General features: G+C 33.1%; 1 protein-coding gene and 1 long non-coding RNA gene across 2 annotated transcripts; both read right to left on the reverse strand.

Moving 5' to 3' along the window:
• Positions 1–718: 718 nt before the first annotated feature.
• On the reverse strand, positions 719–2332 carry LOC126682003 (uncharacterized). The gene is made up of 5 exons (XM_056105926.1): positions 2100–2332; positions 1882–2014; positions 1498–1797; positions 1310–1414; positions 719–1012 (listed from the first exon to the last, which is right to left on the reverse strand). The coding sequence occupies exons 1-5, from the start codon at positions 2330–2332 to the stop codon at positions 719–721; spliced, it is 1065 nt and encodes a 354-aa protein (XP_055961901.1).
• Positions 2333–17549: 15217 nt separating this feature from the next.
• LOC126680709 (uncharacterized) lies at positions 17550–17926 on the reverse strand. Its single transcript, XR_007641271.1, has 2 exons — positions 17891–17926; positions 17550–17688 (listed from the first exon to the last, which is right to left on the reverse strand). It is a non-coding gene; the product is annotated as an uncharacterized LOC126680709 (long non-coding RNA).
• Positions 17927–21915: the final 3989 nt, after the last annotated feature.

The raw sequence follows: 21915 nt of genomic DNA on the forward strand, positions 1-21915 counted from the left end.
GACGGATAATTCCGTCGCTAAACCCTTAAATTCCGTCGCTAATGGTAATTAGCGACGGAATGGCGACGGATGCACTCCGTCGCCACAATACTGGTCGCTAAACCAGTAGCGACCAACATTCTCAATCCGTGGCAAATTTAGCGACGGAAAATCCGTCGCCAAATTTGGTAATCCGTCGCCATTTAGTCTCAGTTGGAGACGAATTCTGAGACTAATTGGCGACAGATAAATACATATTCGCGACGGATTATCCGTCGCTAACTGTAACCACTTAGCGACGGATTTATCCGTCGCTAATATGTCAAATTTTGTCTCCATTTGTCCACATTAGCGACGGATAAATCTGTCGCTAAACCTGTCAATTCCGTCGCCAATGGTGTATTTTTTTGGCAGATTTTTGCCGTTTTCCGTTGTTTTTTTGTTTCGCTGACGTTTAAAACCTGCTAAATACAATAATTAAAATTTAATTTAGATTACAACTATTTGAAACTGAATAAAAGTATATATATAAAATAAAATATCAAAGTATACATATAACGTTGTCTGAAAAAAAAACATCGTACATAATATATTTTAGAAAACAAAACAAAACAGGAAACTACAAATCTGTAGTGTCGCCACCGTCTGGCGGGGGAGGGGGAAACCGTGGCTGATACTCTGGTGGGAGATTCGGCATCATCCTTGCAATCTCATCACGTATCATCTGTGCCATGCTCGCCTACTGCGCCGCCAACCGCTGCTCAACCTGGCGCAGGCCCTCCTGGATGCCGGCCTGCACACGGCGCTCGACCTCCTCATCCGCCTGCTGTGATGTCCGTGAAGAGCTGCCTCTTTGCGGTCTGATACTCGGGCCTACATACCTGCTGGTAGCCGAACCCAGGCCGTACACCCGGTGCTTCTTGTTGACGCCCTCGATATCCATAAATATCTGCGTCTCATCCACAGGACTCGAGGTGCTCCCCTCTCCGGTCTGCGACTGTGTCGCAGCAGCAATCCTCTCAGCGATAGCGTCCTACGTACAAAACAATTACAAAACATATCAGTTTAGTTTTATAACAAATAGAAAAACATATATACCACTGTATTCTAATTATTAAGGAAATTTCGGCAGCATTTCCTCTGTAATATGAGCATCACCCATTTTTCAGGGATGTCCTGCAAGCAAATTACTATATATAACCCAACCAACCAATTATATTGAGTTCTAAATTACACAAATGTTAAGCCTATACAGTTTAACACTTCATGTATAATATATTCAACACTTTATATACACAACTTATAGAATTTTAATGTGATAAGGACTTACAGTCATATCCTGAGCCCTCTTGTCGACCGGTTTCTTCTCAGCCTTCGTTTTATGAAGGCGACTGTACAGCTCTGTCGCAGTCGGCTTCCGGCTGAGCTCCTTAGCCTATCAGAAAAATACAGTTTATTAAGTATGAAAATAAAACAAATACATTATTTAAGTAATTTAATTACTGATTAAAAACAAACCATATCATCCATATGCTTGATAACGGAGCGAGATCCCCTGGTATGGCGGACAGGACCAGAACCGGGGCCCGCCGGCTCACTCATCCGGTTTGCCCGGGCTGTCTCTGACTTCTTTTTCTCCTTCTCTGTGTCCCAAAATGCATTCCAGGCATCCCAAATCTCCTGATTCACAGATGTATGCTTCTTTTGCGTTTTCCTCATCTTGTGGATGTTGTCTTTGTACCGGGTGGCTGCATGGGTCATGAAGACCCGTCTGATGACCTCCTCGCTATACGCCGAGTCATCCCACCAGAACTTTTTCTGCAAACAGTAATAACATGAGGTTTGAGTTAGAATTTTCACAAATATAAAAACTTAAATATATTAAACTGAAAATTTGATTACCTGAAATTCCTGAAAATAGAGCTCTCTCTGGTCCGCTGTCAGAAAGCGCCATGATGATCCAGTCTCGAACCAGCACTGCCTGAAAATATCCCGGATAGCCCGAGAGACAGGCCCAGAGTCCAGCAATAGTGTCCTGTGATTTAATAAGCATAATTTACTTTACATACATATTAATTCCATACTAAAATTCACACAAATTTAAAAAACTGTAATCATACATGCTAGGGTCCGGACGAACCATCGCCCTACCCTGGTTGTCCAGAATGGCCGGGGGCTCGCCTGCCTCACGCTCCTGCAAAGGCTGAACAGGTCCTCCAGCCTCCTCACGATGCTGCTCCTCAACTGGCTCGGTAGGGTCCCCCCGTCCTCGGCCTGATCCTCGACCTGAGCCTCGGCCTGAGCCTCCGCCTGAGCCTCGGCCTGAGCCTCCGCCTGAGCCTCGACCCCTCATACCTGCACTAATTGTCAAGTTAATTGTTCCAAAACTAAACAACACATTATAACACTACATACGTGAAATATATAACTAAGAAATATGAATTCAATTTAAAATAGTACACTTGAATAATATAATTATGAAACATAATTATAATTAAGAAACATGCTAATACAAAAAATACTCTAAGCTACTAAAGTTCTTCAATTTCATCTTCGTCTGATGATGATGCGATAAAGTCAGATTCTGTTTCATCAGGAGGCACGAACAACGCATCTTCTTCTGCTTCTCCGTTGTCATCAGCTAAATATGTCGAATTGTCGTCCGTTGCAACAATGAGAGGATTTTCTTCTATCACATCTTGAAAAGCTGGGATAATCCCCTCGGACATGTCAAGTTCAGATCTTGCCTTTGTCCTGCAAACTGTCCACCAATTTAATTTATCCCTTCTTTTACTCGGATAAGGCAGGTAATGAACTTGGTCGGCCTGTTCGGCTAAGATGAATGGTTCATACTTATTGTATCTCTTTCTGTTATTAATATCCACCATGTTGTATTTTTTGTTACTAATTGTGCCAGAATTTCGTGCTGGGTCGAACCACTCGCATTTAAATAAGACAGTCGTCTTCATTGGAAGAGCCGGATACTCCAACTCAATTATGTCTGTCAGAACTCCATAAAAGTCATTTTCGTTGTTGACATATTGAGTTCCCTTCACGTAGACTCCACTATTCATAGTAAGTTGTTCCTCCCCATAAGCTTGAGTCTGAAACTTAATCCGTTTACACGATACCCCTTAAATGTTCTTACTGATCTAAGAGGTCCTTTAGCGAGACTAAGAATAAAGGGATTAGTACAAACAGTTGGATCTTGCACCTGTAGCGTAAAAGTGTATTATAAATCAGAACTTTTTATTGAAAGAATCGAAAAGTATTTTGTAAAATACTTACGTATTGTTGAAACCAGTAGGCAAATTGACTCTCGAACTTCGCTTCAATTTGAGAGATGCTGATTTCAGGATTTTCTCTGCGCAACTCGCCTTCGAAAACCCTTAGTTAAGAAGAAAACAATTATTAGAAGATGAATAATTATTGGAAGTGAACCATTTTATTAATCTTATCTAACCTAAAATTTTAATAAATATAAACTGATTTTGAAAATCAAAAATTAATAAATAACCAAAAGTGAACAAATAACCTACAATTATATTCTAATTAAACTAAGTAACCTAAACTAATAATCTAATTAAAATAATTAACCTAAAATGAAACAATTTATGTAATAATTAAAATAAATAACCTAATTTAAATTAATTCAGAATTAATAACTAGACAATTACCTAGCCTAATCAATTAGTAAATTAATCTAATTAACAATTATTACTTTATATAATTAATATAAACTGAAAATGAATAAAAATTATATTTTCAAAACCCTAACCTTTAACTGGACAGCGGCGGCGGAATGTAGACGGCAGAGGCGGATTCACGGCGGCGGAGGACGATTCACGGCGGCAGCGAATCAATCAATCTAACAAAAAAAAAACAAATAAATACAATAAAAAGGCGTTAATGGAGATTAAAGGGTGAAATAGAGCCTACCGAGGGTGATACCACGGTGAACAGACGGCGGAAATTGGCACCGGAGAAGGAGAAACGGCGGTTTTGAAAATTAAGAACAGAAACAGAAGTGAGGAAGAAGGGTTCTGCTCGTGGATTTTAATTGATTTTAGCGACGGATTGTTAAATCCGTCGCTAAAATCAATTAAATGAAACAAAGCGTTTCAGCTTCACAATTTAGCGACGGATTGTCAAAACTCCGTCGCTAAAGATGAGGCTGAAACGGTGCGTTTTAGTTCAGCTCAACTTTAGCGACGGATATGATCATCCGTCGCTAAAATTAACCAAAAAACCAGGCGCCAAATCTTCCCGCCAAACTCCCGCCACATTGGCGACGGAGTAGCGACGGACATTCCGTCGCTAACTTGGCGGGCTCCTTCCCGCCCCATTTTTTCACGCCAACAGCGACAGTTTTGAGTTCCGTCGTTTTATCCGTCGCTATCTTGATGTTTTAGCGACAGATTTAGCTTCCGTCGCTAAAACGGTGTTTTTTAGTAGTGTTAGATCACTATCTGTTTGGATTTTTATAGGCTATTCGCAGTTAATTGCGTTTCAATGCTTCAAATTTGCAACTGCGCACTAATCTAGCCCGCTTGAATTCAGACATGCGGATTGCTAGCTCGTCACCGGATATGTTTCTTTAGAAATAATCATTTGACGCTTCAATCACTTATCACTTTTTACCTGTCCAAAAAAAGAGTTCCCTCCCACTTTGAGAGGAATTGACAAAGTAGGTCAATTCTTGAAAAGAAGAAGCTCGCCATTTGGCTAGCAACAAAGATACTGCCCACCTATGAAGGTACTCACTCGCCGGTGGTTTGCTAATGCCCTAACTTGAGCATTACCGGTTCTGGTGCATGATTTTTATTCTATACCCCCTAATTTCAGTTTACTATACGCATTTCCGAGAGTAATACTTCTCAGCTGTCTTGAGGGTCATCTGCTGAGATTGGAATGCCCATAGTGTGCTCCGGGAAATGGATCCATAAACTCTTAGCCATCCTGAGAGTGATCCAACGCTTGGATCCCTGGTTGTTATCATGCCCGACACTTCTTAGCTTTGCAGAAAGGACAGCGTTCCTTTGGCCGTCCCAAAGGCCATCCAATTGCATGGATGTCGTGTAATTATCTTGTTCGGTGCTTCCTTTATAGAGGGAACATCATCCCCTTGGTCTTTCCAAGGGCCGTCCCATGTTATGTTGTTCTTTGTAGGAGATCGATCCCATTTTCTGGGCATATCTATATGGTCTATATACGGTCTAGAGCTTCTGCTGATTTACTAGAGACAGCGGGTTGTTCAACTCTACCAATGATGAAATTTGATCTAATCCTGATCTAGGATCTAAAAACCCAAATTCTGGTGCTATGAGGATTTAAAACCCAATTTCTGGTGCTATAAGGATTTGAAACCCCAAATTCTAGTGCTTAGGATGTGAAAACCCACACTATGGTATTTTGAGGATCTGAAAATCCAAATTCTGGTATTCTGAGGATCTGAAAATCCAAATTCTAGTATGACCTCTTTCGGTCAGAAAAAATGGCTTTGGGTAGCTTTTGTCTTCTTGTAGACTTGTGCCATATAAGTCTTAGGAAGGTGGAATTTTCTTACTCATTTTATACCTTCAATTTCTGTCTCCAACTTGCTTTTCTCCCAATTTACAAGTTTTCTTTACTTCGATTTGCTCCATGGTACTAAGATGAAGGTTCAAGGAGCCATGTACGGATCTGGATCAACATGCTGTGCATGACACTTTGTCTTTGGAGACGGGCCAAGAGGTCCCACTTTTGTTACGTCTGGAGCGACACATATGTACAAGAAAAGATTAAAAACCAGAGATAAGCTAATGAAGTGGGGCTGTATTGAGAATGCGAATTGTATCTTTTGTAACAATGTCTTTAAGTATGTGGAGCATTTGTTCTTCGATTGTCCTGAGTTGGCTGATATCATTAGAGCTGTTACGAAAGCGTGTTTTATTAACATAGATTGAATTAATTGAAGAAGGGAGCGGTCCTGGTATGAAAAGAAAACTAATGGTAAAAGTCTCTTGGCCAGAATTAGAAGGTTAGGTTTCATTTGAACCATTTATAATGTTTGGAGAGGTAGGAACCGTGTTACTTTTTGAGAAAGATGTGGGCAATGCTGTTGTGATCAAGACTAGGATTAGAAAAGATATGATATTGAAGTTGTTTTTCAGGAGGAACAATTATAAGATGTTTGTGAGATTATATCAGAATTGGATTAACTTTGTATATGCTCTTTTTGATTTTGTTCCCTGTTTGTTGTTGAAACCTGCTGCCTTGTTTAGTGGGGCTTTGAGTTGTAAATAATTTGAGCTATCTTTTTTGATATATTTTAAATTTAAATGCACCAAAAATCACCAACTTTCAGGTGTTTTTAGTATTTAATATAATCTTTTGATTTTGACATATTTAACATGAATTTTTCAATATTTTGCAATTAAGACCATGTGTGTTTTCTTTTGAAAAATAGTGTTATTTTAGATACAAAACGGCGTCGTATTAATACAAAACGGTGCCGTTTTACATCCAAAATGATGCTAATGTTTTTGATTGCAAAATTTTGAAAATTTATATACTTTTTTATTAAAATTAAAAAATTATGTTAATATTAAAATTACATAAAAGCTGGTGATTTTTTTTATGCATTTAAACCCACATTTTACTTTTAAAAAAAAAAGGAAAAGTGCGATCTCGTGTCTCTAACTTTACATAAAATCCACAATGTGCAAACATTCAATTTTATACGGATAGCATTTGTGTAAGCATGGTATTGGCATAATTTTGAATTTCTAATTTTTGTTATTAAGACTAACACCAATATAATTATTCCTAATCTAAACGAGCTAAACGACAAATGAGAACATTGCCTACTTATTTGTGATTTATTTATCAGACTTCGTTGTAGTAGAATTTACTGACTGTCCACGTGTTAAAATACAAAATCATTATTAAAATAAAGATTTGGATTACTTATCTAAACATGATAAAAAGAACAAGAACAAAGAGACGAAAACTTGAACATTTTACTGCCTAGGCCAAAATTCTGCTGACTAATTTTGCTTCAGATTCCTCAAAGCAGCAGCTTTACTCACATATATATTATATTTAATTAGATTGTAGTTGGGCAGGACTCTTTCATTCTTTTATTTATTTATTTAGTCTATTTTTTAACTTCATAGATAAAAAGAGGTCTCTTATTATGAAATCTTATTATAATATCCATATCACTTTCAGAATCTTTTGAACATCTCATGCATTGTTTTATTTCATACAGTAGGTTGTTTGGATAATATTAATATGGGCTAATTCCTAAAAAAACTCACGAACTTTACATGAAGTTTCATTTTAATCATGATCTTTAAAAGTTGTCATTTAAAGACACGAACTTTCATATTGTTTCGAATTCATCATTTCAGTGTATTTTTATTGACTAAATTCTTCACTAAACCATTAATGAAAGACCCAAGTTATTAATCAACATCAAATCTTATTATTTTTTAGTTAGAGTATCTAGGATTAGGAATTTTTACTCAGATAAAATACACCGAATTTTATTTTGGTGATAGATTTGAAATAAAATGAAAGTTCGTGCTTTTAAATGACAACTTTTAAAGGTCATGATTAAAATGAAAGTTCGTGTAAAGTTCATGATTTTTTTAGGAATTAACCCTATTAATATATATAAAAGTTAGTTTAGTGATTCAAAAAATTTCAATAATTTTACCTTCTGAAATGAGATCTTACAAATTTAAATAAAAAATATCTTAGTCTTAGAAATTTTAGTTCAATCCAAAATAATAACATTAATTTTAGTCCAAAAAAAAATAGTTAACATATTCAACATAATAATGTATTTACAAAATATCTCAATTCATCCTATTGCACTCGATCCAAATAATTTTTCAATATAACATGCGTTTTTTAGTATTTTTGAGATATATATATATACACAGACACAGACACACACACGAAATATCTCTTTATTTTAGTAGTTACGCGCATATGAATTTTGAAATTTATTTTTCAATGTATTGTGTGAAATGCCAATTAATCAGGTTTTGGATTGGACTAGAATTGCTATCAGCATTTGAAATTGGATTAAATTTTTAAAAAAATGTTGGTTAAATTTATAAAATATCAAATAGATTTGGATTTTTGTATGCAATAGGCCTATAAATTATAGCCCTATTTCTCTGAATTCTCCAAATATTTTAGCCAAAAAAAAAGATTGAGGTAGTGAAATCATGGGGAAGAAAGTAATTAGTAAAGCAAGATTGAAGAAATTATCCAAGAATCGTCAAAATAAGCAACTAAAGATGATCAACAACTTGATTGATTCTTTAAGGCCTAAAGTTTATATTACTGATACCTTAAGCTTCAAGAGACTTGTTCAAGATCTAACCGGCTCGAAGACAAGCAAAGAAGTTATGGCAGACCATCATCAAGAATTTAGTGACTTTGAGACATCAATTGATGATGATTCATCTATTAATGGGTCGATCAATTTACAAAATGATCAAGAATTGCTTGTAGCACAAGGTATTGATCGTGTTTACGATCAAATGTACGATGATTGTACAACGTTTGATATGACTTCATCAATCTATCAATCTATGGATGCTTATCACAATTTTGAGTCGTGGCTCGTAGATTTTGAGAGAGATTTGTAGTTATATAAAGTAGAACATCAATTTTCTTTAAGTTTATGTTATCAGAATCTACGTAAATACCGCCAATTTAACAACTTTTATAAATGCAAATAGACTCACCCTTGTTACTGGACTCACATATTTGTGATTTAATGAGACAAGACAAACAATATTAATTCTAAAGTTCATTTACTCTTCAATTTGGTCAATGCTACATATGTGCCTAAAAGAATACAAAAGAATTGGAAAATGAAGTTCAGAGCAATATAGTTATTAATTAAAGTTTAGAAATTATAGTGGGGGAGAGACAAAAGTTGAGGAACTGTTAGTGAACATTGGCCCTAGAATTTAATACCTGTATATAAAAATTTCATGTATGCCATTGTTTTTAATTAATCATCAATAATCAGAACAATTAATCAATGAATCACATGGTCCACACGGATGTCCCTATCTATCAACCTTAGTATGAAATAACTGGTCAATATTGTCTTCCTCTCCTCTGTTTAGATCAGATGATTGAATTGGTATTGGGGTTTTGGAAGTCATAAATGTCATTCTGATTCCGTAATTTGTCCCTGAGAATCTTCCTTTCTGATATATGCCCCGATAAATCTTTTCGGGTTTTCATGTTCATTTCAAACGAGTTAGATATTTGTAATGTTAAAATATTTAAAAATAAAAAGTAAAAATAATTGAATATTTTGATGTTACCAACACACATTAACTTGTTATAAAAATAACATGACACAGTTGATAACGTGACACGACAGTACGCTGCTCGTAATAAACGCTCAATTTAAGATACAAATACAAAACCAGAAAAGTAGTTTCAAAGAATCAAGATCAAGAAATGAAAAATTCCAACTTCATTCAAGTTTAAAGAAAACCCGACAATTATCCGTTAAGCTAGAATCAACACTAGACACCAAAAATTAATCCAATTTAAGCTAAATGCTCCAGTTATTTAGTTATATGAATATTCCAAAAATTAAGAAAATGTTCAACATCTAGATCAAGATCAAGATCAAGAAATGTGCCCTTTCAAAATGTTAACCAGGAAAAACAGTAGACGACGAGCATTTAGCGGCGGAACCACTCTGTTTTCCAAAACAACGACCAACTAAAGAGCACACTTTCTTTATACACTTCTTGAGAACTCGGCCCCGCTTAGGAACCCAGCGAGGCGCGTGGGCAGAGCCTGAGCGGAATCTTCCTCCACACGGTGGCGGTAGTGGCGGCGTTGGTGTTCCACATTGATTTTGGGCGGCCATTTTGGTTTAAAAAAATAGTTGTGATGAAAACACGTAAACTACAGGTATGATTCTTGTGAATAGTAAATGAGAAATGAAAAATGTGATACAAAATGGAATCAAGCCGACAACGTTTTATAAATGTAGGAGTGTGCGAAACGCGTATCAATGTCTCCACCGAGTAAAGGGCCGTGTGTATGATTTTTCAGTTCAAGAGACCGGTTCTTGAAATATATATATAGCCAATAGCTCCACAAGAGTTGTAGTTGAAATTTTTCTTCTTGTTGCGGTACTAGGACGTCGTTAATTTAATCAAACGATTTTAGCAGAATGTTGTTCAGCGAATATATTATTGAAGCTATAGATTAACGGTATGATTAAATGTTTACTCGTTATAATTGATGTCGAAATTGATAGATTAACGGTATTAGATGAGTTGTGATTATTTTTATATGATGGCGAAATTGATAAAATATAGTAAAAATAGAATCCAATAAATACATAATTTGATTTGATTAATGTAATCTTTATCTATTTAAAAAAATAGATTTTGCTATTTATTTTTATCTTTCTCCGGCTAGAGGCTTAAATTCACTATTCCGATTATATACATTTAAAGAAGCTCTTTTACTTGCGGAAACTTGAGGGGTTTACGAGACTAAATTGCTTTCGGTTAGAAAATGACATCCAACTTCCAACGACATGTAGTGGCATTTTTTTCTTAAAATTTTATGTTTTTGGAGGGTTCGGACAGGAGTAATAAATTGACAAATATATTTTGCAAAATATAAAATAAACATAAACAACGCCAATTTTATTATTATAAAAAGAAAAATTACAGAGTTACATATATAACTAAGACATTTTATACATTTATTTATATATCAAAATTTATCATAGAAACTATTTTATATAACCATCCATTGTTAATAAAAAGTAATAATATACAGTAAGTCCAGAAAAAATCACTATCAGATATCATATTCAATCTAAATTTTTTTTTTAAAAAATTAACTCTAAAAGAACAGGTTAACGAATTATTTTTTTATATATATTTATCATTCTACTTCTTTCACAGAAAATTCTCCATCACTCTTAATATTAATAATTTATTTACATTTTTTGGCAAAAAAATAATAATTTATTTACATTTAATTATTTTTAATTCTTAATAATAGAAGATTTTGTTTCACATTTCACCATGAATTCGTGTCACATAGAGATATGTTATGAATTACATATAGTAAAATGTTTATTAGAAGGTGAACAATAGACCGAAACTAAATAAAAAAATTCCAACAAAATAATTTTATTTAAATTTATATAGTTCACTTATATAAAAGTATTTCACTTTAAATTATATTTTAATCTGTTTATTATACTTTATGTCCAAATTGATAGATACTAGTTCTATTTTTTTATTTAAAACTATAAATATTTAATTATTATTTACATAATTAAGTACCATATATAATAATTATAATAAAATATTAAAAATAAAAGTATTTTAAATATAAATTATTATTTAATTGAATAAAAATAATATATAATTCTTTTGTTAATTTATTTTATGCAAATAAAAAAAAATTCTAAAATTTATAATTTTTTTTTAATTTTTTTTCATTCTCTATTAAAAAATGTGTATTAAGATAGTAATAAAAATATATAAAGCGTCCTATAAGCCTCCACCCCACTCCTCAAAAAGGAAAGGAAAAAGCAAAAAACTCTCTTGTTTTTGTTATTGAATAGGTCATTGTGTGTACACGGTTTGAAGCCTTGGTTCATATTTGTTGGGGTCAAGCATTATTAAAAGTCAATGAGTATTATCTTTTTCAAGTAAATTATGAGTGTTTGTGCATGTAATAGTTACTCAACACTAATCTCTTTCACCCAAAAGAAAAAACACTAATCTCTATATGATTCCTCCTGATTTTCTAACACATTAGGAATGACATAATTACCTCTGTCCACTACTAGAAAACTGCATTTTAGCAACAAATTTTTCCGTTGCTAAAGGCTGAAATCCGTCGGTAGATTAAGTTTTTCATTGATAAAAGGCTAAAATCTGTCGTTAAATCAAAAGTTTCCGTCGGTAATTCTCTGTCTTCTAGTAATGATCCACATCTCCAAAATTTCATCAAAATAAAAATATTGTTATTTTTAATATTGAATAAAAAACTAAAATTATCAACAAATATGTTTTATCGTTTGATTAAATTTAAATTCTGATCTTTTAAAAGATCAGATGCTAAATAAAATTATATTGCATAATAATTTATGTAATATTATAGTATAAAAATTTAAATTTAAATCTGTTGCAATATGTGCCATATTTACTTTATGACTTTATTTTTTATAAGTCATTAATCTATAATGGTTCATTGTTAGTAAAGCGTGCAAGTGATGGTAGCACGCAAGTCATATAATTCGAAAGTCCGAATATCGATTCCAGTAGAACAATGACCTAATTACCGATTTCGTTTACTTTTTAATTGTTTAGCAAGTAGATAATTTGGATTTTTATTATAAACTAGATTAAACAACTAATTAAACCAAATCAACAATTAAGAATTAATGAAGTAATTAATTTTTTTATAAATAAATGCTTTATTAAAAAGCTACAAGAAATGGCAAAACAACCCTATTCAAAACTTACGCCACTTAAGGCTACGACTCCGAAAGAGAAGCAAACTACAAAAAGATTAAATCCGGATTTCTAAACAAGTCTTAACCAGAGTAAATAAAAGAGGGATGTTTACATTTATAATAAAAAAACAACACTAGTAAAACTCCTGAAAATCACCTCCATTGTTGTCGAATTCTTATGCTGAAAAACTCGCAAATTGCGACACTTCCAAATCTCTCAAACGAATATAATCCAAATAGTTGTCCAAAATTTTGAAATACCTAGCTTAAAAACAATATCATTCTATTGTAAAAAGAAGTCCTCAAAAGAAGAAGGCATTATCCAAGCAATACCCATCATATGGAGAAGTTCGTACCAAATTTTTCTAGCAGAAATGCAATGCAAGAAAATACGGTTTTGAGTCTCAACTTCACCACAAATACCACACCCAGTGTTGCTATCCAAAACAATCTTTCGGGAAGCAAGAAAAAAAAAAGAGTCGGAGTACAATAATGTAAAGCTGTCCACATAAAATTTGCACTCTCGTAGGTGCCTCACATCCCCATATTTTTCTGAAAGTAGCTGCTGAAGTACTTTTTGCTGTTGCAAAATTAACTGCTGCATAATTATCTTGAATTGCTGCTGAAATTCAAAGTTTATGCCCAGAAACGTTGCTCCAAGCTACTGCCGAAACCTGTTGTTGATTCTGCCCAGAAATGCTACTCCCAATTGCTGCGAAAACCTGCTGATGCTGCTGACCAAGAACACTACTCCCAGTTGCTGCCGAAACCTAAAAATGTTGTTGCCGAACATAAACAAAATTAACAATAGTAGCTGATCAGATGATTCTAGCCATACTTGCAGTTGTGAACCCGCTGCTATGACCCTTCCAAATCAGTTCATCTTCACCCAAATTATCAACATTACAATTTTGCAAAAACAGCAATTTAAAATCCAAGAACTACTCTTGCTCTCCCAGTCTAAGTCTTCTTCGCCATCTCCAATCAGCCGAAATAACTGAGCTAAACTTAGCTTGTTTACTGTTTGAAAGATGATATAAATAGGGAAAAAGAACCACTGCCGAACCATTTCCCAGTCCAGTTATCGTGCCAGAAAGAAATTGAATCACCATTCCCAATTTTAAAACCCATATTCATAATAAAAAGCTGCCAAATATTTTCGTCAAGACAACAAAAATATCTAATACCTTTCCAAATAAATGAGAGCTGTTGAGTATCTCCAAAAAGAAGTGAATTCCAACTAGTTAATGAAGAAGAAACCATACTAAATCATAAAGAGTCTCGATTGTCCGTGCGCAATTTCTATAACCATTTAAAAAGTAAATTTTGGTTTCGAAACAAACACCCAAGCCACCATTATCAAACTCTATGCAAATAATTTCCCATGAAATTCTACAAAAACTCTATTTGTAGAACTCTCGCCTTTTAAAAAAAAATCTCATAAAATTCTCTGTCTAATTTTGGACACAAACATTCATCCCAATAATTAACATAAAATAGAGAGGAAGACTATAAAGAACCGACTTCAAAAGCACTAACCTCCCTGCCAGAGAGAGAAAGTTACCTTTCCAAAGGGACAATTTTGATTTGAATCTCTGAATAACGTGATCCCAAGTCGCAATTGAAATCCTACGAACCGTTAATGGAAAACCAAGTATTAGTGGGGAAGTTTTCGACATGGCAGCCCATTAAATCCGATGCTAAACTCAATTCTGAATCAGAAACATTAATTCCAAGCAAAGATTTTTTTTTGAAAGTTAATTTTCAAACCTGAAATTAATTCAAAGCAGCACAGTATTCGAGTCAAATTGCGCAGTTGCTCTAAATCATAAGGGAGAAATAAGACCGTATCATCTGCAAATTGGAGGACAAATATAGGGCCGTGATCATCGGAAAAAGGAAACCCATTATTAAGACCCGTCTCCTTCGCTTTCTACAAAATACTTTTCAACAGTTTTACAACTAAAACAAACAAGTAAGGGGATATCAGATCTCCTTGCCTGACACCTCTTTAAAGCATGAGATGCTCAATGAGACTTCCATTCACAAGAACAAAAGTGAACGTAGAAGATAAGCAATTAGACATCCAAGTAATCCACTTGTAGATTTCATAACACTCAGCAGGTAACTCCAATCTAGAGAATCAAAAGTTTTATGAAAATCAAGCTTTAGGACAAGTAGTTTCTCTTTTCTTTTCCTTGCAAAATGGATGAACTCATTATCAATCATTGAACAGTCCATAATACTCCTACCCTTAATAAACACATGCTGATGATTTGAGATCATAGAGTGAAGGAGAGGAGCTAATCTAGCAGAGAGGCATTTTGATAGCAGCTTATAAATCCCATTTACTAAGCTGATAAGCCGGTAATCACGAATGTTTTAGGAGCCAATATCTTTTGGTATAAGAACCATAAAGGAAGAGTTCAAACCAACAGGCAGCAAATTCGAAATCCAAATTCGGCCAAAGCTTCCGAACAAGAAAAGCATCAATTAGGTCCTTTTTTATTTCCAACAACTCAAAAAAGAAAGATTGTATTTACTAACCATGTTTTGAATAAAACGCTTCTTTCGATGGTTTAGAAGGCCACCCCTGCAATTTTAAGAAAAAAAATGAAAATGACATAGACATTAAAATAATGATAGCGACATAGACATTTAATGAGGCTTTGGAGAATTTTCATGGAGATTTGAAGGACAATGATTTTACTTGTGCGGTTTTTGAAGGGAATTTGTTTGGTCCTGGTGGTTTCCGCCGACTGATGACTAAGTTCTTCGTTTTTCTTTACTTACAAATTTTGTCATCTAAAATCAAATAGTGCAGATACGTGTAGGGTAATTAGGAATGGTTAGAAAAAGAAAGAAATTCAACAACTGAGTTAAAAAGATTAGGGAACAATTAGTTAGAAAATGTAAGAAAAAATAAAAGTGGCAATGGAGTAAGAAATCAGCATGAATGTGATATTTTTGTAATTTTCTCAATTTTATTTGATAAATTGAAGTCACACTACGTGTCACGTGTGAAACACGTAAAGCAACACTAATAAGATTAAGTGCAGTTAATTTTTATTCAAACAGGTTATCCCCTTCCTAGGAATATAAATTTTGTGAAATTGACATTTCATTGAATTTGAAGGATATTTGTTGACCTGATGATTATTTATTGATATTACATTTTTTTATGAATATTGATATTACATTGATAAGCTATTAATGTTAATAAGTTAGAGCATGTCCAATGGGATGCTATTTTTTATGTTAAATTTAGCATGAAAAGGTGGTAAAATGCTATAGATAGCATAGCATTTCAAATTTTACTCCAATGCACAAAGTTAAAAAGAAATGTTATAATTATTTATTAAGATAATTATCTCTTAATTTTATTAATTGCTAATTATTTAATAATTTTTTTAATTAAATATTTTAAACTAAAATTTATGTAATATTTTTTAATTTAATAATGAGTTTTCAAAAGATATAATTAAAAGAATCGATGAATTATATAAAAATAATTTATTTAATTTTTTTATTATATTGATGTATGGTCTACTATTAAAAAATCAAATCGATATTGTAAAATTAAATAGAAGCAAAAAATTTAAAATGAAAAAAGTAAAAAAAAAAAAGTAGGTTAAAATAATAAATGCAAAAAATGACCGTGGTAAAATTATAATCAGTAGTGAATTGCTATTTGTTGTTGAATTAGCATATGTTATAGTCTGTGCTAAATTTAGCACGTGATATAGCATATGCTAAATTTAGCACAAACTATAGCACTGCATTGAAGATGCATTTTAAGATTAAATGCTAAATCATGGCATTATCACTTCATTTTAGCATTGCATTGGAGATGCTCTTAGCCGTTAGTGTGCTTTTGATATTCATTAATATTATATATGATATTATCAATAATACATAATAATCTATACTATATATAAAAGCACGGATGGGGGGGGGGGGGACATACAAATTTACCGAATAATCCTTTTCAGTTTAGTATTAAATAAAAGTTTTATAGTCATTACCTAATTAGTTATTTAATTAATCACTATTGTAATTAAAGTCCTAATTAGAATAGGTAGCTAACTTATCTCCGATTTAGGGGTAATTGATCCTGAAGATCACTGAACTTTCGAGTTTTTTCATTTCAGTCACTAAACTATTTTTTTTTTCATTTTGATCACTGAACTATCATAAATGCTTAGGTGGCAGCCGGAATTAATTTTTTTTAACCTGAAAACTTGCCATATATGCATTATTTGATCTAAAAACTCATTTTCAAAGTGAAATTATATATATGTGATAAATTTTCAAAGTAAAAACTGTAAAATTCAGTTGTCACGTGTCAACTTCCGGCTGCCACCTAAGCATTTTTGACCAGAAATACCAAAATGAAAAAAAAATGAAAGTTTAGTGATCAAAATGAAAAAAAAATAGTTTAGTGACTAAAATGAAAAAACTCGAAAATTCAGTGATGGTCAGGATTAATTACCCCCAATTTAGTTTTAATATGTAAAAAATAACTAAATTGTCTCCAAATTAGTAGGAATACCTATCTTTTAGTTTGATTGAATTACAAAATTAAAATACTGTATTTGATCAATATATTATTATTTAAATTTCTATCTTATTATTATTTTTAAAGATATTATTAATAAAAGTTAAATTAATTATTTAATTATGGTTATTATAAAATCAAAAGAAGAATAAATTCAGCATGGAACAAATTTAATAACCGAATATATTATATTTATTTTTACAAAAATTCTTAACTAATTTAATATTAATTATAAATAAAAAAATTGATATAATTATAATAAATTTACTAATATGTTCATTTAGGGGTGAGCACGGTTCGGTTCGGTTCGGTTCGGTTTGCTAATTACCGAAACCAAACCAAACCACCCCTATAAAATTCAAAATCAAACTTCACTAAATGGTTTGCGGTTTTTTCGGTTCGGTCAACCGAAAAAGTCGGTTTTTTCGGTTCGGTTCGGTCGGTTCACCGAGCTAAAAAACGTAAAATTACAATAACAGATCTGAATGAAAAAATAAATAATTTTATAAACAAATGTGTGGCTTAATTACATTAATTAATTCCTGCTCATGATCAACATCAACAGATCTAAAACAAAAAAATATTGCTTTCTCTTTTTCTTTTTCTTCACTAAGAGATCTTAGTCCTGCAAGATTAAAAATCAAAATTTCATGAAATCAGTAAAACAAATGGAAAATAACATAAAAAAACTAAAGATATTTTCAAGATTTATCATAAAATTGGCAAAATATTTAACAAAAGATCTCTAACAATAATACAAAAGTTAAATCCATGAAACAGAAATCGATTTTAATAAAAAAACGACTTAATATTGTTCGGCTACTAACCGGAGAAAGACGATTTTGGCAAGAAAAATGGAGAAGTTCAGTTTGATATTTTGATAAAGGAAAAAGATTTATGAAAAATAAAAGAGAAAGGGAAAGGTTTGGGTGAGGGACTGAGGGTGAGGGTAAGTGAAGTGAGGCGGCAGAGTTAATTTTTAGGGTTTTTGTCTATGCATAGTATTTATATAGATGACTGAAATAGCCCTCATTTTAATATTTCGGTTTTTTCGGTTCGGTTCGGTAACCGAACCCTAAAACCAAACCGAAACCGAAAACCGCTATTTTTGTAAATCTTAAACCAAACCAAACCATATTATCCAATATTTTATTCGGTTCGGTTTTTTCGGTTCGGTTCTGTCACGACCCAAATTCATGGATCGCGACCGGCGCTAGGGAATGGGAGTGGTTGCTCCGAAACCCGTAGCAAGCCTAAAAACCTTTGTAAATTTTTCGCGTTTTAAAACATAAAAAGGTTTGCAACCTCGTTGCAGAAATACTTTAACACCTTTATCAAAAACGCGATCGCAATTCAAGATCATATATCACATATGATCTGTTTTCAGAAAATATCGTTAAAACCTTTCTCTCGTTTAACGTAAACACATTTCTGAAAAACTGGGTCTTAAGACCCTGATTGTATTTAAAGAAACTAGAGCGCAAACATCAATCTCAGTTGACGCACCTGCTCTGTTTTCAATATAATCCTAAAATGCTAAACACACGAAACCAGTGTATCACTCAAACAACTGGTCCTAGCATTTTAGAAAACACGCAGCTTTTCAATCATATACATATACAGTAGTTCAAATCAGAGTATATCAAAATAAGTTTGAACTTCTGTAAATAAAAAGACAGACTTCCCAGTACCCGACTACTTGCAGCTCTAGAGGTATGACTAACATTGACTTCCAGAATTATTGTGGAAGTCCGACCTCGTACTTGATTACCTGAAAGGTAAACATTGGGGAGGGTCAGAAATATAAATATTTCTGAGTGAGTCTACAAATTTACAGTTGAATATTCAAATCGCAAATACATAAAACATTTGTATATGTAAAATATTACCAATTAGTCGATCCAGATGAAACCCTACAAGACAGACTATTGTATGGGTCTCAACCTACACAATATAGGCCTTAGACCGTGAACTGAATCACTGCCGTCTAAGCCGGGTGTCTGGACCGTAACCGTGAAACTGCCATCACAGTACTGCCTGTGACCGTAACCGTTACTGCCGTCTCAGACTGTTAAGTCAGGGTCGCTAGCACTTCCAACGCCCAATGACTTTAACTGACCTCTATGTCAGACACAGGCTCGTATCGAAAAACACTACTGGTGATCACACAGTCCTATTGACAACCAATAGGAAGCTTGTTCCAATGGATCTTTCATGGTTAAGTTATACTACTGCGATTTGTTATTTAAAAACAGTTTAAATATAAATATTCAAAAGTAAAAACCACAAAGTAAAACTCACAGTACTGTCATCCCCATTTTTAAAAACGTAAGCTCCAAGCAAGCTTGTCAGTCAAACACGTTGGTGTTTGGCTCACTAGATCGACCACTCGTCGGATCTAATTAAAATTCAAATGTCAAAACACATCAGACATTGAATTTCTAACTCTAGTCCTATCGTATAAACGATAGACTCAATAAACAAACTCTGACACTATAAATATCGCATATAAACTAATCTCAATATTGAACTTCTCGTTCAATATATAATACCACTCTTGGTATGGACTTGTAGTCCTTTTAACATTAATCACTTTGATTAACGTAGGACTTTATTAAAACATCACATTGTTTTAATAAACCAACTATCCTCAAACGTCTAGGTTCTTTTTAACCTTTTAAACGTATCAGCTAACGTTTCAGAAGTCCCTTGAATCAACAATCGAGTATACAACTCGAACTAGGACGAAAACGTCCAAATACCGGACCTCCGACTCGCTGTGCGTCCGCACAGCCCTGGCTGTGCGCTCGCACAACCTTTCCCTGGGCTGTGCGCCCGCACAGCGCTTTGGCTGTGCGTGTGCACAGCCACGGGGACACTCCCCGGGCCAAATCCGACATGTTTCCGATGCTCCGGAACATTCAAAAATATTAATTCAACACTCTACTACACAATCCAATTCAATTCTATAATTAAAACGTTGAATCGATACGCACACGATCAATTCGATAGGTTTACCATTTAATATCGAATATATAATAATTATATATCGAAATAAACTTCATATACGAGATTAATACCTCGATTACTTGAATAATCGTTAAAGAAACGGAGTCGGAATCGCGAAATGGATCGCGCCGCGGCGGGACCTAATTTCCCGCGCACTCACCTCTGCTTGCTCAGCAAGCAGGTCCTTCATTTCATTCTGCAAAATGAAATAAGCGTCCCCCCCTCACTTCTATTTATAGAGAAATTTGATTGGCTAAAGTACTATTTGATACTAGCTCAATCATGCATTTTAATCCTGATTTTAATTAGTCGTCCGTAGTCCAAACGGAGACTAATTTCAAATTTTACGAAACATTACCCAAAAATCCAATAAAATATAAAACGAATAAAAATATAATTTTTATTCGAATCCGACTTATATTTTATTTTTAATAAATCCTGAAAGATTTATTAGGTCCAAATCAGTCCCGCTTAATTAAAATTACTATGTCCAAATTTCATAAAAATTTGACGGTAGCTTCGTCAAATTATTTCGCGAATATTAACATCAAAATTATTCGCTCGGGAGTTATAAATTATTTAATTTTAATTTGGACTAACTAATATATTTAATTAGTTAATAACTGCAACTAATTAAAGAAAAGAAATCAAGGACCAAACCATCCCTTTTTCATATCTTGCCCTCCACTCCACGCATCTCACCATTCCTCTTATCTTATCTTTATTTTTTTTATTATTTATTTAATATATATATATATATATATATATAAATATATATATATATATATATATATAAAAATATATATATTTAACTTATTATCTTTAATTACTCGTCGAGACTTCCGAGTTTCGACATTTTAATTTTGAGGTTTTATCCGAAATAATAAACTCTCCAATTAGAGTGGTATATTGATATATTAATTATCAATATATTTTTATCTACGACGTCCAGTCGTATTCGCTATTCTATTAATCCCGTTTATATTCCTTTATTAAAATTTATATTTCCAATTTAAATTTTAAACTCATATTATTACGATACTCTTTTACGGATACATATAAATTAAATTTATGTTTAAATTTAATTTACATATTCCGAATTTATAAATCACTTTCCGTGATTTAATTTAATAACCTTAAATTGTCAAATCTTACTATTATCCTTTGACTACTAAACTTAGTCTTTTCGAATATTTTTCTTAATATTCGAAACCTCAAAATATTATTTTTAATATTTTGATTACTCCAATTTGACCTCGTGGCATATTCTAATCACTAAAAATTACGGGGTATTACATTCTCCCCTCCTTATAAAAATTCGTCCTCGAATTTAAAATATTAGCCACATAATTTTATTAACCTTTAACATCTTTTATACCTTATTCCTTATGCTTTACTTAGCATAAGTTTATCTCTACTAGAGGTAGATTCTATAATCCATCCTTACAGTATTCGTGTACGATACACGAAATACTTATCACGACTCTAGCTCGTCGGTTGCATCTTTATGCAATTTCCTTATATGTCACGATTCATCGTGACTTGGAGTTAACATTCCACATTTCGTTATAACCTAGGTTATTCTTTATCATATTCCTCTCAACTTCTTAATTACGCTTCCTCCTTGAATCAGTGTCTTTCACTGAATGTTCTTCGTCTGTCAACGAAGTGTAAGTTCTGACACTGTTCAATTGTATATACTTACACGATCTTTATCTCTTTTCACTTTCCTTTCTCTTTGGATTTATACATTTCATCCATCGGTAAAGTGTGTTTTCTCACACTATTCCATCGTGTATATTTACACAATTTGTGTACTTTATAGCCTCTCTTTCTTTTATTT

This window comes from Mercurialis annua, linkage group LG5, assembly GCF_937616625.2.
Source record: "Mercurialis annua linkage group LG5, ddMerAnnu1.2, whole genome shotgun sequence".
NCBI classification, from domain to species: domain Eukaryota; kingdom Viridiplantae; phylum Streptophyta; class Magnoliopsida; order Malpighiales; family Euphorbiaceae; genus Mercurialis; species Mercurialis annua.